Here is a 15,936-nt window from a genome sequence, read left to right on the forward strand (position 1 = left end):
ACTCTACAAAGTGTCAGTTAACAGCGGCCCACTCGTTGTAGCAAAAGACTGCAGGTGGAACCTAATCAGATGGCAATCCAACTGGTTTTCATGGTGTAAGTTAACAATTTTCCTTTTTATTATACAAGTGTTGCTTACCTGAAAAGAGAAAAAGAAATCATAAGTCAAATAAAAATTAAACAGTCTATAAAAAATAAAAAAAAAAAAAAAAAAAAAAAAATAATAAAAAAATAATAAATAAATACAGAGTTAACGTCAACAAGTATCCTTAAATAAAAGGAGAAAAGGAGACCTGTATTTCGAAAAATTTTCACTTAAATATCATACAAGCTAAATAAATAATTACAAAGAAACTTGTTATTGCAAACATAAAGAAAGTTAAAGAAAATAAAAGTACAAAGATTTTGAATAAAAATTATTGATATAAAATTATAAGGATCCTACTCTCGTAAACAAGTATCCCCATCTGTAGGGAGAAAAGAGAGAGTTTTTTTTACAAATTACTGCAATTACATAAAAATAAAAGATCTTAAGACAAATCAATTGCGCTGATCAGCTGTAGAAATTAAAATATAGTAGAAATAACCGTAGAAAATTACAACAAAAAAAAAAATAGAAAATTTAATGCTTAACCTAATTCAAAGTAATAATAGTGCTCATTAATCTTTAAACATACGCTCTAGCTTATTAACTGTAGAATAGAAATTATAGTGCCTAGTTTAATATTAGTGCTTATGAACTTTTAAACTCTATAAATAAAAATTATATTAAAATTGCTCTACTAACAATTTAATTCACTAATTTTACTAAATTAACTAACCTAAAAATCAACTACTAATAGTACTAATGAAACGCAAATTAAATTTTTAAATACAAAAAAAGAAGGATTAAATATTTGATAATTTATATCCCTTACACAATATCCACAAAAATATTGAAGAAATCTTCTGTATTCTTGTCTTAAAATAATAATAAAGAATTAAAGCATTAAATATTAAATAGATTATAATAATTGTTACAATTTTTGTGAAAAAGGAAAAATTATAATAAAGGTTAAATAATTTTAAATTAGATTTCCTTTTAATTAAATGGTAATTAAGATTTAAACAAAAAAATTAAAGATAAAAAATAAATAAATCGATTTTTTTTTTTTTCTTCCCAAAAATTTTTCTGTGTAATTCATTTGAAATTTCCAATTTTTCTCAGCGTTTTAATCATTAAATAGTAATAGCATTTAATATTTATGTAAATAAAAAAAAAAAAAAATAATAATAAAAATATAACTAAAACAAAAACTGTATAAAGAATAAAAGATTAAAACAAACATAAAGATTCCGATGCTTAGTAAAAATTAAAACTTTCCGATTCCGATTAAATTTAGTAAAAATTAAAAATCAAATTAAACAACTAGAAATAGAAAACTGGAGATTTCAAAATAATAATAAAATTTTTATCATTGAAACCACAAATCATCCTTATTATTTTAGGAAATAATTTTTTGAAAAAAAAATATTACTCAAGAAAATAAAATTTCAATAAATAAATTTCTAATTTCACAGGATAATAATTTTTATTATTTTACTATCAAAATATGAGATAGAGGTTTTAACAAAAATTCTTGACAAGGAAAATTTTCCCTATTCAAATGCTGAAGAAGCTCTAAACTTTTCAAATATAAAAATAATCACTAACGACACTTGCTTATTTTATTTAATTGAAATACCTTTAACCAAAAATAATGTATTCGAAAAATTGTTGATAAAACCTATCAAAACAAATAATATTGTAATAAAATTAGAATATAAGGAAATATTATACGGAAAGGATGATTTGTACAAAATTATAAAAGAATGTAAAATAATTGGAAATATAACAATATGTAAAAATGATAATATTATTAGTTTAAAAAATTCTACCTGCATACCAAACCTTCTAAGAGGAAAGAATTCAACATGCAACATGACGAGCAGTTATCACATTCCAACAGTAGAACAACTAACAGACGGAGTAATCCTCCTCAATCAGCATGCTGGTAATATCACCATCGATAACGAGCAGCTCAACACCAATGGGACATATGTTATCAAATTCCATGGTTCCTCAATAATAATAGATGGAGAAAAATTTACTTCCAAGGAGCTATCAACAGTGCAAGTACTTCCGGCAATATTACAACCACAGCATATCATTAAACAATTTCAGGAACACCTATCATTGGAGTATTTAAAAACAATCCACATTAACAATACCAGGCAAATTGATTTACTGAAACAAAGAAATTTTTCTGGACCCACGTTAACACTTATTAGTTTTGGCCCAGCTACAATTGTCATCACGTTTATTATCATAGTATTCATCATAAAAATTTCGAGAAAAACCGGAACCATAGTAATCAAGAACAATCCAGAAATTAGCAGACCATCCCCTACTACAACAGAAAATACGGCACCACTGAAGACAACTACTAACACAACATCAACACCCTGTAAAACACCTCATAGTAAAACACCAAAACCTACCCAGAGAAATTTTTATCGCACCATCAAATTGTAACACCGATTGATTGGGGACAATCAATTTTTAAGCGGGGAGGAGTTAACACCCTATAGTTTCTTTCTCAACGATTAGCTACACGCGCCGTCCAATTTTAGCTAATTCAACAAATAGACATCATCAGCATATTTCAACATCATGAATGAAGCGCGTGTTATGCAGGTAGAATAAAAACGCTTTTTATAAAATTGTTTTTTATTAAATTATTATTGTTCTGAACTTGGAATAAAAAACACGTAAAAATAAAATAAAGAGTTTTTTATTGAAAATTTTATTAAAATAAAATAACGGTTTTTTTGTTAAGATAGTTTTTTTGAATAAAACTTTCTAACTCCAAAGGGTAGGAGTTATCTTATATATATGTGTATTATGTATTAAAATTATTGCACAAAAAATTTAAAAATTTAAAACCTATAATATAAAGTTTTAAAGATTTTAGAGATTGTGCTTACAGTTTTCGTATTATTGCGCTTAAGAAAATTAGTTTCTAACGTCTCTATAACAATTTTCGGTTCTTAATTTAATTTTAGTCACTACAAGTAAAAATTACATTCAAGATATTAAAAATAATTACATTTTTATTTAAATAGAGATGACATCACCTATTGTTTTGGACAGCATAAACAAATAATAAATTTAAATATTATGGAAAACAAGCAACAAGTACATAAATTATAAGAAAATTAAATTGAAAGTTAATTTTAGTTGAAAATAACTGCTTTTTCATATTTTATTGTGTACTCAATCTCATGGCAATTATTTTTAGTAAATTACAATGTTATTTAAATAATTACGTTTTTTTTTTAATAATTCTGGGAATTTACGATAACATTGCCATTTGCATGAATATGAATTTGTACAAAGTTTTCACCAATTTTATTATTAAATATTTGTATATAAGATTTTTCACTTTTCACTAAATAAATAATATTTTTTAAATACAATTGTTGTTTAATTTTTATGTTTTATTGTTATTGTATATTTTTAATGCGTATATATATATATATATATTTACCATAACCTGCTGAAAATCAACTCAACTCAACTCTAAAAAAACGTTATTATTTTGTTATTGTACATTGCACTTTAATTTCTTGTAAAATAGATCTACGTACATACTTATATATACAATTACATTTATAGACTAATAAGCTTGAAATGAACCATAAATTTTTTTAATTTAACTTAAAGCTTCAACTTCATAGAGTTTGTAATCATTTCGAAACATTGAATTCTATATATGTATGTCAGTTTGTACAAAGATCATATTTTACATAAAGCATGAAAGCATAAAAAGTAAAATTTGTGAAAAATGCTATGAAAAATCAGATAATAAAATTTATTTTTTGTTTTTATTGTTATTTTATTTTTTAAATATATTATTTTTCTTAAATGAAAAATGAAAGTTAAAATATCATCAAAAGTAATTATCAAGTTTTATGAGAAAATTAAACAAAAGTATAAGTGGAATTGAGTGAAATTATAGAGTAAGAAAATATGTATATAATTTATGTGTATATGTTCATAATATATATATACAAACAATAAGTAATTAAAATACAAATATAAAATGAAAACAATTGTTTTTTGTTTTTACAAATTTTAGTTTACATTTTCAATAGAAGCACATAATTGTAAAGAATTTGTAATTTGACGGCGTCATAAAAACAAAAGATAAAGGTTAATTTTTTTAACGTTGATATGATTGCAAATAATGGAAGTGTTTTGACAATAAATAATGTAAATATCGTGGGTTAAGAAGCAGAAAGCATTAAGTCAGGAAACCGTGTTTTGAGTAAATTCAATTTGAAAAAAATCGTAAAATTGTAAAACTAATCAATTAGTGCAATGGGATCGGTCTCTTTAATTTCTATTTTCTATAAAAACTATGTTCTGGATTTGCATGATTTTTTGTCACAACAAAGAATATATTTTTCTGATTTAATTCATGTGGATAATTCGAATTCTCAAAAAATGCTTTCTGCCTTTTAACCGACGATATTTGAAATCGAAAAGAATGCGATTAATATACTTATAGGCTTATTCTATAATATTAACCGATTTGTTCATCTTAGAGCAAACATTTGCAAGCAACTTAATAGCCTAATTGTGTATCTTGCATTTTAGCACTTTTTCAAAAATATTTAAAAAAAAGTTTCGTCAAACTATTGGTTAAAGATCCAACTTTATTCATCTCACTTTCTATTCACTTCCAAATCAGAATTACTCATTTCATCACTCATCAAGACTACTTAGTTTTTCAACTGGATGTATGCATTTTTCCTCAAATTATCGACTGAACGTCACACACCCTCAAAAACATAATGAATAAAATTTCTATACATTTTAGAAAAAACGGGATACGCAACACGGAATAATTCTTCTTACTGGAAAATTACATTATACAAATATGTGAGTGTAAGTCACTTTCTTTTCACTTTGCAAGTAATATAGCGAGATACACGATTTGGGTCTTAATATCAAATTGACTTCTGCATAACTCATATTACTTAGAAATTGTTCTGTAGTGATGATAGCATTTGTAGTTACCGTATACAATTAATCAAAAAATACTTGTTACTTTTCAAATTTCGTTATAAAATAGCCACAAATTTAGTGATTTAAAATTTTAAATAAATTAAAATATTCTTACCAGGTTGTCTAAAATTTGTTTTTATTGTTTTTTTTTATCAAAGTTTCTGTTTGAAAGAAAATTTACAATTTTCATAATTTTTTCCTTAATTTATAGTATTTAAGTATTCATAATTCATTTATAATATTTACTAATAAGTACCTGGAATTTCCAAAATCAAGATCAGGTTAATTTGACACAATTATGGTGGAAATTTGTCAGATTATTATTATAATTGCTCCAATTTATCATTTTTAATTTGTTCATAACATACAATTTGTTTTACATTGTAAACAAAATGTTGTTGATTAAAAAATTTGAATGAATCTATTGGAAAATATTGCAAAATTATGAAAATTTATTATTGCCATTTGGTGTAGAAATTTGCGCATATGCTCCAAAATTTTGTAATCGAATATAAATTTTGTGATACATACACCATAAGAGTGGAAGGAACTGTTTAATGTTCTTTATGGTTACAGCATTTATAATTCGGATTACTTTAGTTTTTTGTATGATTACAACAGCAATAGCCTAAAATTTTTATATGTAATTTATCGTGATAAAATGAAGCAATTATCGTGATTAACGTGCAAATGCATAATATTTTATTTTGAATAAGAACCGCTAAGAAAGATTTAAGGTTTTGAATCACATTTATTAAGTATTTTGCTCAATGCCAAGTGGCCCATGTACCCGTTTTAAAATAGAAGAATAATTAAAACAGTAATACAATTTTTCTAATTTAATTTGCTGAGTTTATCAGCTTCAATGATTTTTAATAAAAAGAGTATTTTTGAAATTCCATTGGATTCTTTTAACAATGGAAGACTCTAATTTTCATAATTAGTTCTTTTTTTTTTTTAAATTTAATATTTAATTGAAAAGAAGTTCTAAATTTTAAAAGATTGTGAAAAGAAAAGTATTGCCATTTTTAAATTTTCATCAGACAAGAAAATAAATTTGCATTCAAATTATTTTAAATAAAATTATTCGAACCCGTAACTTACATCAGTTGTAAAATTAGTATTCAAGAATGTTTACATGCTTCTTCTTCTGATTTTTTCTTGAACTGAATTATTTTTGTCACATCCCATGAATTTTGTTAATGAAAAACAAAAATCATTTAAAATATGTTTACATAAACATTATGCAAAAAGAAGATGAAAGCTAAAATGCTATAAGGATTTTTAAGTTTATTCCAAGTGATATTTAAATTTCAATCACAAATCTAGGATATATAACAAATGGTTTGACTCTATTAAGTTTCTTTTATATAGGTACATACATCAATCGTAGTAGATAAATGTGCGTGCAAATAACGTTTATGAATAGAACATGTTGTCCTTTTTTAATTTATTGTTAACAGATAAGTGATTTTCTTTTCAAAATAATTCTTAGAATTTAAAGCATAATGAGAGTTCTGTTTTGTCTGTCTAATGGGAACAATTAAATGAACTAAAATGATAATTAGTATAGCTATTAAAGTTTTTGGTTTTTGTTCTTTAAACTAGAAGCTTATACAAATTTTATCTAATTTACGTTTATTGTAAGAACTTTTGGAATTTTGGTAAATTTAAATTTTATATGTATATAGTTGATGTATAAGTATCCAAATGAACATAACGAAAAACGAGAAGAAGGTTTGAAGCTTACATCCGATTAGATGTGATCCAAACGAAATTAAAAATGCTCATCTAATTTTCCATTGTAGAAAATTTTGCAGTGTAAAGCAATTTCAAAAGAAAATTTCACTCTTTTTAAGTTTTTAACTTCAGTCTTAGTTTTTTATGTGTAAATTATAAGATACCAATGCATTACTGAACTTTCAACATTATGCTTCGTCCAATACAGTTGATCATTTTAATGAATTGTTTTGGGTGAGTTCCCCTACATACATTGCTTTATCCTTCAACAACTCTTGTCAGAATCAAAATTAAAAGTATGGCTTTTGTCCACATGTGTTGTACAAATTTTGTGATTCATGTACAATGTGCATGTTCCTGTGCTTATTGGTATTATACTTCTGGACCTATTTTATTTCCTCCTATTTAGTGCATTAAGAAATTCTAACAGGTAAGAGTCACATGATTTATTAATCTACATCTTCAATTTTTTATTTCCAATAAAATAATATTTAAAATAAAAGACCCACAGGTACAAGACAATTTTTGTTCTTAGGCACGTTTTTGATGTATAATTTAATTATAACATTAAAAATCTTGTCGTCACAATGTATCCTTGATTAAGATGTATAAGACCTCTGTAGTTGAAGAAATATATATACTGCATTTAATATAATATGAAATAAATACTGAAGAGACAAGTCATTAAAAATTTCAAAACTACTAAAATATTTACTTTTTTAAGGTAAAAGACTTATTGCGCTTCTAAAATATTTAAAAATATTATAGATATATAAGTACACAATGTTTGTGGTGTTACATAATCAGAGAAACTTACAATCATATATCACTCAAAAGTCATTTTTGTTTGGATTTTCAAATTCGAAGCCGAGCAATTCCAAAATTTAAAAAAATGGATTTGAGAACGACCTTACTCTGAGTTTTTACAGCTTTTTAACTTTCACCTGTTCAAAAGAGTCGGTGCAATTATATAAATGATACTTGCTTGCCAATTTGCTTGCTTCGAAGTTTGGAAATTTTTAATGAAATAAAAAATTTATTTTTAATTAAATAAGAATTTAGGCAAGTTATCAGTATTCGTCCTACATATAATATTATAAAATCAAACTTTTGACATTCTAAATTGTCATAAGTGAAATAAAATTCTCTTAAATTAATTTTAAAATCATTTAAGAACAAATTGTAAATTTAAAATAATATTTTATAAAATTAATAACTAATGCTAGAGAGAATCGCGTTCTGTGTGAAAGTCATTATTTTCAAATTGTTTTCATTCTTCAGATCAAATATTATACATATATCATAAACAAATACATATATCTACGTACATACAAACATATATGAATGTGATATAAACTTTCAATTATAAAGCTCATGTTCATATATAGAAAATTAAATAAAATTTGCATATGTTAGATATTTATTTGAAATTATTATGAAATTTTAGATAACGAATGAAGTTTAGTAAATACTGTTAAAAATATGGAATTTTTATGTATTAAAATGAAATTCCCAATAATTTCGAATAATTTACATTTTAAAATTTATTTAATGAAAATTATAAATATTCAATTTGAAATCTTTGTATGCGAGGCGGCGTGTGTAATCAAATTATAGCAACCACATGCACACTCTTTAAACATAACAGTTTTAGCTAAAATTTTTAACATTTTATTAATTTTGTTCTTGGTTATTTAATGACAGAGTTAATTTATTTTATAATAATTTTAATTGATCAAGAAGTGCAATATTTTATATTGAATTAATTTTAATAGAACAACGGTTTTGAATAGTGCTGCTATAGTACAACGTATTTGAGGAACGTATAATATCGGCGTAGGTAGAAACTCATACTGTTAAATTGTAAATGATTGTCCCAATTATCAGTATTTGCTCCATTATCCATTAAAAATGTAAACAAAAGTATCTACATATTTTTGGCAATTTAAATGAATTATTAACGAAAAGCCACCAATCACGAATAAAAAAACAATACAAAAATATTTCGAATCCATTAAGAGTTTCTAGAATTATTTTCTCTCGCCTGAATTTAAAACAAAAAAATTTAATAATATGGCAGTATAAAAAAAACTTTGAAAGGATTACGAAGTTTTAAATCAAGCCCGATGTAAAATGATATAGGGGTTTTTAACTCTCAATTACCCTAGGAATATATTAATTACCCTACAAAATACAAAATAACGGAAAATTTTATTTCACCGAAGAGTTAGTGTACATGCAAGCTAAGTGATTTGTAATTATATTATTAATTTTGTATAAGTATACATATTAGATACTATAAAACAACGTTACTAAAACTTATCAGCTTGAACTTTAAACGCAACAGTTGATCCAAAAGTTTATTATGCGTAGCTATTCTAAATTTTTTTTTAAATTTATAAAATTTTAGAGTGGACTTACTTTATAACTCATGTTTTAGTTTGGAATGCTAAATGAATTATCATAATTTTGTTATATTTCACATACACTCGTATATGACACGTTGAAATTGCTGAAAATTGCTTTTCAGTTACCTATAATAGTAATTTATAGTTCATTTGAAAATACTAAATATTTATGTAAAATTCCAAATTTTATATTTTTCTTTAGAATGGTGCAGCTAACGAACGGTAATTAAAAACTAATAGAAAATATTATATTATTGTCCTAATATGGTCATAAGTCAATTATTAAAATCAAATTGTTTTCCACAGTGTGTGTCCTTTATTAAACCAATTTCAATAATTCATTTGATTTTTAGAAATTTTGTTATACAACCTACGAGTATTACCCACTGTAATGCTATTTTGAGTATAAGTTTTGAAAAAAAAATAATAAATCCAGAATTTTACACATACATATGAACATATATGAATGTATATGCGAAGATAAATTTCATTGTAATATCTGATCGATCCAATATACATAACAATTAGAATGCCCTTAAGTACTTTTCAGAAATTTTGTGTAAAATTAGAAATTTCCAAAGCATTAATTTATTACTCGTATGAATTAGCTGGAAGTGATACTGCAATGAAATAATTGGCACAAATATTGGCTTTCAATATTTTTTTTATGGCAAGTAATGGCAATTGAAAGTTATTGCGTTTTGTTAGTAGGAAAATTAATTGTAAAATGAATGGTTTAGTATTAGTGAACTAGTGTGTACGATAATTTGAAATACAAAAAAAAAATAATGGCATCTTAATTCATTTAATACGCTTAACAACCTTTTATTATCACATTTTTTTCTCTTTGCATATAGAAAACAAGTTTTAAGTGATTTTATTAATGTGAATTAAATGTAATATGAGCTTTATAATTTGCTTTCATTTTAACCAAGTATACTTGATTGTATAATTGAAATAATTTGCACATAGTCCGTGTATTGAAATCCAAAAAACACTAAAGTCTCGATTTTTTGCACTGTAAATTAGACTGTATCATATTATGGATTTGATTTACTTCAAAATTAAAGAAAGGGGTTTCGGTGACAAAACAATGAAGTTCTTAAAAAAATTATAAAATGTTTAAGGAAAGCATCCTCGAACAACGAGGTTCAGTAACTTCAATTCCTTAATTAAAATTCAAAAGGTGAATTGCGTATAATCTGTCATACTTCATTTATGAGATAAGTTGAGTTACAATGTTGTAAGTGTAAGTTAATTCTTGGATTATCATTTTGACTTTACCCTAACACGAATTATTACGAATATAACCGATAAATTTCTAAACGAAACAACTCTATTAGTTCTTAATTTCTTTGCGAGATTTTGAGCTTCATTCATTTTGTTCTAGTAAGTTAGACATGACAAAATCAATACACTTGCTTTAAATGCTGATACTTTACTGTTAATTCTGATAATTTTTTTTTTAAATAAATTCCATTATTCTCGTGCTTTTTTATTCTTTAAGATTCGTTTATTTTGCCATTTCCTTTTAATGATTGCCTAATTATAATGATATCATTTTTGCTTTATACATTTTATATCGTATCACATTTCCTTTGCCAATTTTATTCAAAATTTACTTACAAATATACATCAACACTAGTACCATATATATCTATACTTTCAGTGTTCATAGCGCACCAAGAATAAGACAAAAATTGTTTTTTTTTCTCGTTTGACGGGAAAAAATTGGGGGAGTATCGTGAAGGAAATGAAAAAAAAGTGTTTAGGTATACGAAACATTTATGATAATTTTTGCATTTTTTTTAAATTTTATTTTGAAGCAAAAGAAGAGTTTCCTGTTTGTTTCACTTTGTATTTTTTCTGTATTCACTCTTTGGAAGTTATGAATTTTCTTCTGAGTGAGCAACAATATACTTTGTTTCTTATCTTGAATCTTTTCTATTTGAATGATTCTTAAATTTGTAAAATTTGCTTAAGTACAATCTTAATATACCTATTAATGTATAAGTGAAAAAAGAACAAACCTTATTCATTCAAAGACAAGATAGAAACGATAAAGTGACGCAAGTTATATAGTGATAAAATTTATTTGTCATTGAAGAACTTTACTGAAATAAGGAAATTTTTTAAAATGCAATATTTTAATTTTTGTTATTCAAAAATATTTTTATAAATTAATTTAATTAAATTTAATAAAAATAAATTAAAGTTAGTTATGAGGAATGAAAAACTTACAATTTTAAACACAGAATTTCTTAAAAATGGACAACATAGGTACATAATGTTAGAATTTTTTAAATTGTAGCAAATGATTTTTAATAGTTAGAAGTTTTAGTAGACTTAGGATTTTGAACCGTGGTGCCGCCATAATTCTCGAAAATTACTGATACATGAGAACTTCCACTGTAATTTTCTTACAGTAATTTGGGGGTACAGTACTTTGCCAAAATATAAGTATCCATGCTAAATTTTAATTAAAAATTTCTAGTAAATTTTAATTTTCCGAAAATTTCAGAAAAAATATTTTGAGCGTAATTTCGCTGAAGTAGTATAAGAAATTCAAAACTGTATTCATTGGGATCAACTGAAACCATGATGCCAAAATAAATTTGGTTTTTAAAATTTACGAAATGTAAAATAATTGTTTGTGACTGATTTTGGAACCGAATTCTATAATGACTTAGTTTTTAATATATTTCCAAATATTTCTTTTCGAATTCTATATACAGGCTGGATATAAACACAAAAGCGTAAGTAATGCGTGGTGTAAGATATGAAAACGTTCTAAAATAGTTGTTAATTTTTTTTATCTGAAATTAATATTAACAGCCGTCTGTTCAGTTAGTGATGGCAATCCCAATTTAGTAATTTAAGAAAATGCTTAATTATTAGCTTTTTCTCATAGTGATCGCATGTAAGTAGAGTTAAAACATTTTATTAATAAACTTGTCTAAATGAATTTTCTCTCTGAATACAAATAAATAGTTTTTAATTTATACTTCGCAATTATTATTGAAAGAATGTTATTAATATTAAAAGATATTTAATAAAATTTCTTATTGAATTAACATAACATGCATGTAATGTATTGGATTCTACTATTGGAAATAATTTAATCAAAATGGAATTTAATATCGAATGAAAATAGTTTTAATGTATTAATATCAATTTATGAAAAGTAAGAAAATATGATTGAATAAATTGTTTCATCATTCAGTAGAAATGAAAATGTATTCAATAACGTATAACCAAACCAATTGGTAAGTGGTTACGAATATGTATAATGTCCACGATTTCAATTAACTGTTTTTAGGGCTAGTGTATGATATCATAGATAATCATGCCTCAGGATTCATTATTTATTGTTTAATTTCTTAGTTTTTAATATCGAATATTTGTAATATATGAAAATTACTTAATAATTTTTTTTATAAGTATTGTATATTAAGCTATAATATTGAATATAATTCTTTTTTTTATAATCACCTGATCGGGGTTTGAACCAGAGATATTTCTGTTAACAGGCCTGTGCTATGACGACTGCACTAACTAATGTCAGATAATTCAAAATCAATGGCTTATTTTAGTACTTTCTGATAAAATTTTCTACTAAATTTTTAATTATTTGCAATTCGTTTAAGTAAATCTAGTTAAATATTAAGCAGCCCTTAAACAAATGAAAAATTCTCTGTCTAGGGCAGACCGAAATTTAAAAGAACCTTTTAAATCAAATAGATAAAATAATAAAACAATTGAGTTTTTAAGACTTTAAGACATTATTAACTTATCGAGAGGAAAGTATAATAAAGTTTTAACTGTTTATCTTAAAGTGTGTGGAAGTTTTGCAAAAAAATGTGAGAACGAGGTGACGGACAGGCTTAATGAATCTATTGAACATTCCAAATTTGTCATAAATGAATTAAGTATTTAGAACTTGATATTCAAAAGAGATCACCTAATATTTTTAAAAAATGGTCCGCTATCATAAGAGAAGTTTTGACTAAACAATTTTAGAGACAATTCTCTTTTTCAAACATTTATTAAAGCATTCATTTAAAATCAATGTTACCTTAAAAAATACGAAATATCAAAAATTTTGATACTTTTTAAAAATAAAAGCTATTAAAACTGAAAAATTTTTTGGAATAAATTCAAATTTTGACATTTAACTCATAAAATTTTTTATTATTTTACTAATACCTATACTCGTACGAATTATTAAAGCAATTACTAAAGTACTCAATATAACACCTAAGTACAAAGAATATAACGCCTGAAGAATAAATATGAAATAGACTTGAACATTATAAGAACAAAAAATTTCTTTTTTACTAAAATTTTATCGTTTTTCTCGAAATCAAATTTTTTAAAAACAACCTTACACATACATACATGTATATATAAGTGTATATTATTAAGTAGATACTTTAGAAAAAAATAAACTGATATCGTATGTACACATAATATTGCAAGGATCTTTTAAAGGATTCCTTGACACTCTCAAGGCGCAACACTTACACTTGTATGGTATATTCCTTATGTAACATATAAGTATAACAGTAGAAGAACGTAAATATATATGAATATATACTTAATATTTATTGATCTAATTTTAGATTAAAAATATGAAAAACGAAAAAATAAACAGTAAAACAAAAAAACAAAATATAATAATAATAAAAGTGTTATATTAAAAGGAAAATGCTCTTGAGTTATTTATGATTTTGTGACATTTGCAGTATATGTTGAAACAAAATGCCATTTTACACTAGCGTGAAATTCGAGTACTATTATAAGCTCTACGAAAAAATTTCATTTTTTTTATGGAAATTTTTTTCTTATATGTTTATGCTATTTATTCATAAATGTTATTTCATATTTACTCAATATGTGTAAAATGGAGAAAAAAAGGATATTACTTATAATTTTCAAATACGGTGTAAATGCAGAAAAATTATATATTAATATTGTGTTATAAATTCATATTTCGTACGGTTATTAAATTAGAGCTTCTAAAAATATAATTTTAAAGGTATTTATTAATGTTAACGAATATATTTTTGTATTGCATACACGATTTTTATGTATTGTTGTTGTTGAAAATATTGTTGAAAATATATATTTTACATATAAGGTTAATTTACAAATTTTTGATTTTAAAAATTGCGATTCTTGCATACTTTTTTATTCGATATAAAATTGGATGATAACCTTTGTTTTATTAACTATATTAAATTGGAAAAAATTATTAAACATTGATAAAAATTGCTTTAATTAAGATAGTCTGGACTTTTTTACTCTAGTAAACAATTTTGGCAGAGTTAACAAACAATTAACTAAATGTGTTGTTAAATCACAAAAATTTCTCTGCAGCAAAATTCAGTTGTGTTCTGTTTTATATATAATCGTTCAAATATCCTTTAAAATTCTAATAGTTTTGAAATATTGGGCAAAGAAAATTAAAAAATTTATATTACTTTATCAAGATTAGTCAGCGTCGAAAAATTTACTTTGAAAATATTGTACAGAATTTTGAGTTATCGTTATACAGTACAAAATAAATTCTTTTGTGTGAATGAAAATGCCATTGATCAGTAATATCGCCAAATAGTAACTCCATAAATAAATATAAAACTATTTTTCAAAAAATTTCTTCAGATCTATTGAAATACCTATGGTACTCTATATAAGAATTTAATATGGCAGTGTGAACAACTTCATTTCTTGTGTAAATCTATTAAAAATGTTTTTAAGTGTGTTTGTAATGTATGTATATATACATTTTGAAGATTTTCAACTGAAAAAGTGTTTGTAATTACATAACATACATATGAATGTCAGCATGTCAATTATGCAATAAAATATACAATTTCCATTAAATTTGAGAATCCAATCATAATTTAAAAAAATTTTATTTAAAACACAAAGATATTTTCAAGCAGTTTTTAATTTCAAGTTATTCTGAACTTTGGTCTCATTTAGAAATTCAAGAAAATTAAGAAAAAATTTTAATTATGAAAGTCACATAAGTTCAGATTTTTTCACAAATAATTTTCTATAGTACAAAACACATTATTCTGCACTTACATAAATATTTAAGCTAGAAAAGTTGAACTGTTGAATTTTAGTAATTTTTAGTCTTAAACCAATATAACATTTCGCGCCAGAGTTGTAAATGTAAAATTTTATTCTAATACAAATTTGATTTCCCAGATAGTCAAAAGATTTAAATTATATTTTTGAAATGTTATTGAATTTTATTTTTATCAATTGTAACATTGAAAGCACTATAGTATTAATTTGCCATTTTAATTTAATAAAATTAAAAAATTGTAAAGAAAAATTTCAAGAGCCAAATATCTCTAAAGTGGCAAATAACAATATTACGAAATAAAACTTGACAATTGGAGATTGTTCCAAAAAGAATATCCAAGAAGATGAAAAGAAATTTATATAGACTAACCAGCTTTAGAAATTTTTACAGAACTAACCGATTTGACTAACTATGGTAAATTTTATATTTTTGTCTAAACGTAAAACACAATTGGTTTCGCATTTGAAAATAGTTCTAGTCAATTTGTTGCATGTACTCCTTCCGAATCAATTCGTTTTAAGTAAAGATTGGTATAAGTTTAAAATCTTGAAGCAAATAATAATTGGATATAGTGAGAATAATTTTATCAATAAATGA

General features: G+C 24.2%; 1 protein-coding gene across 1 annotated transcript in view; it reads right to left on the bottom strand.

The window, feature by feature from the left end:
• Positions 1-3,033: 3,033 nt before the first annotated feature.
• The window catches only part of LOC129613451 (phosphatidylinositol 3-kinase 2-like), a 98,888-nt gene continuing 85,985 nt past the window's right edge, over positions 3,034-15,936 (bottom strand). Inside the window, exon 6 of the mRNA XM_055527529.1 lies at positions 3,034-3,086. Coding sequence (XP_055383504.1) covers positions 3,034-3,086 — 53 coding nt within the window. The remainder of the gene's footprint in view (positions 3,087-15,936) is intronic.

The sequence above is a fragment of the Condylostylus longicornis genome, unplaced genomic scaffold (assembly GCF_029603195.1).
Source record: "Condylostylus longicornis isolate FDR11 unplaced genomic scaffold, ASM2960319v2 ptg000004l, whole genome shotgun sequence".
Lineage (NCBI taxonomy): Eukaryota > Metazoa > Arthropoda > Insecta > Diptera > Dolichopodidae > Condylostylus > Condylostylus longicornis.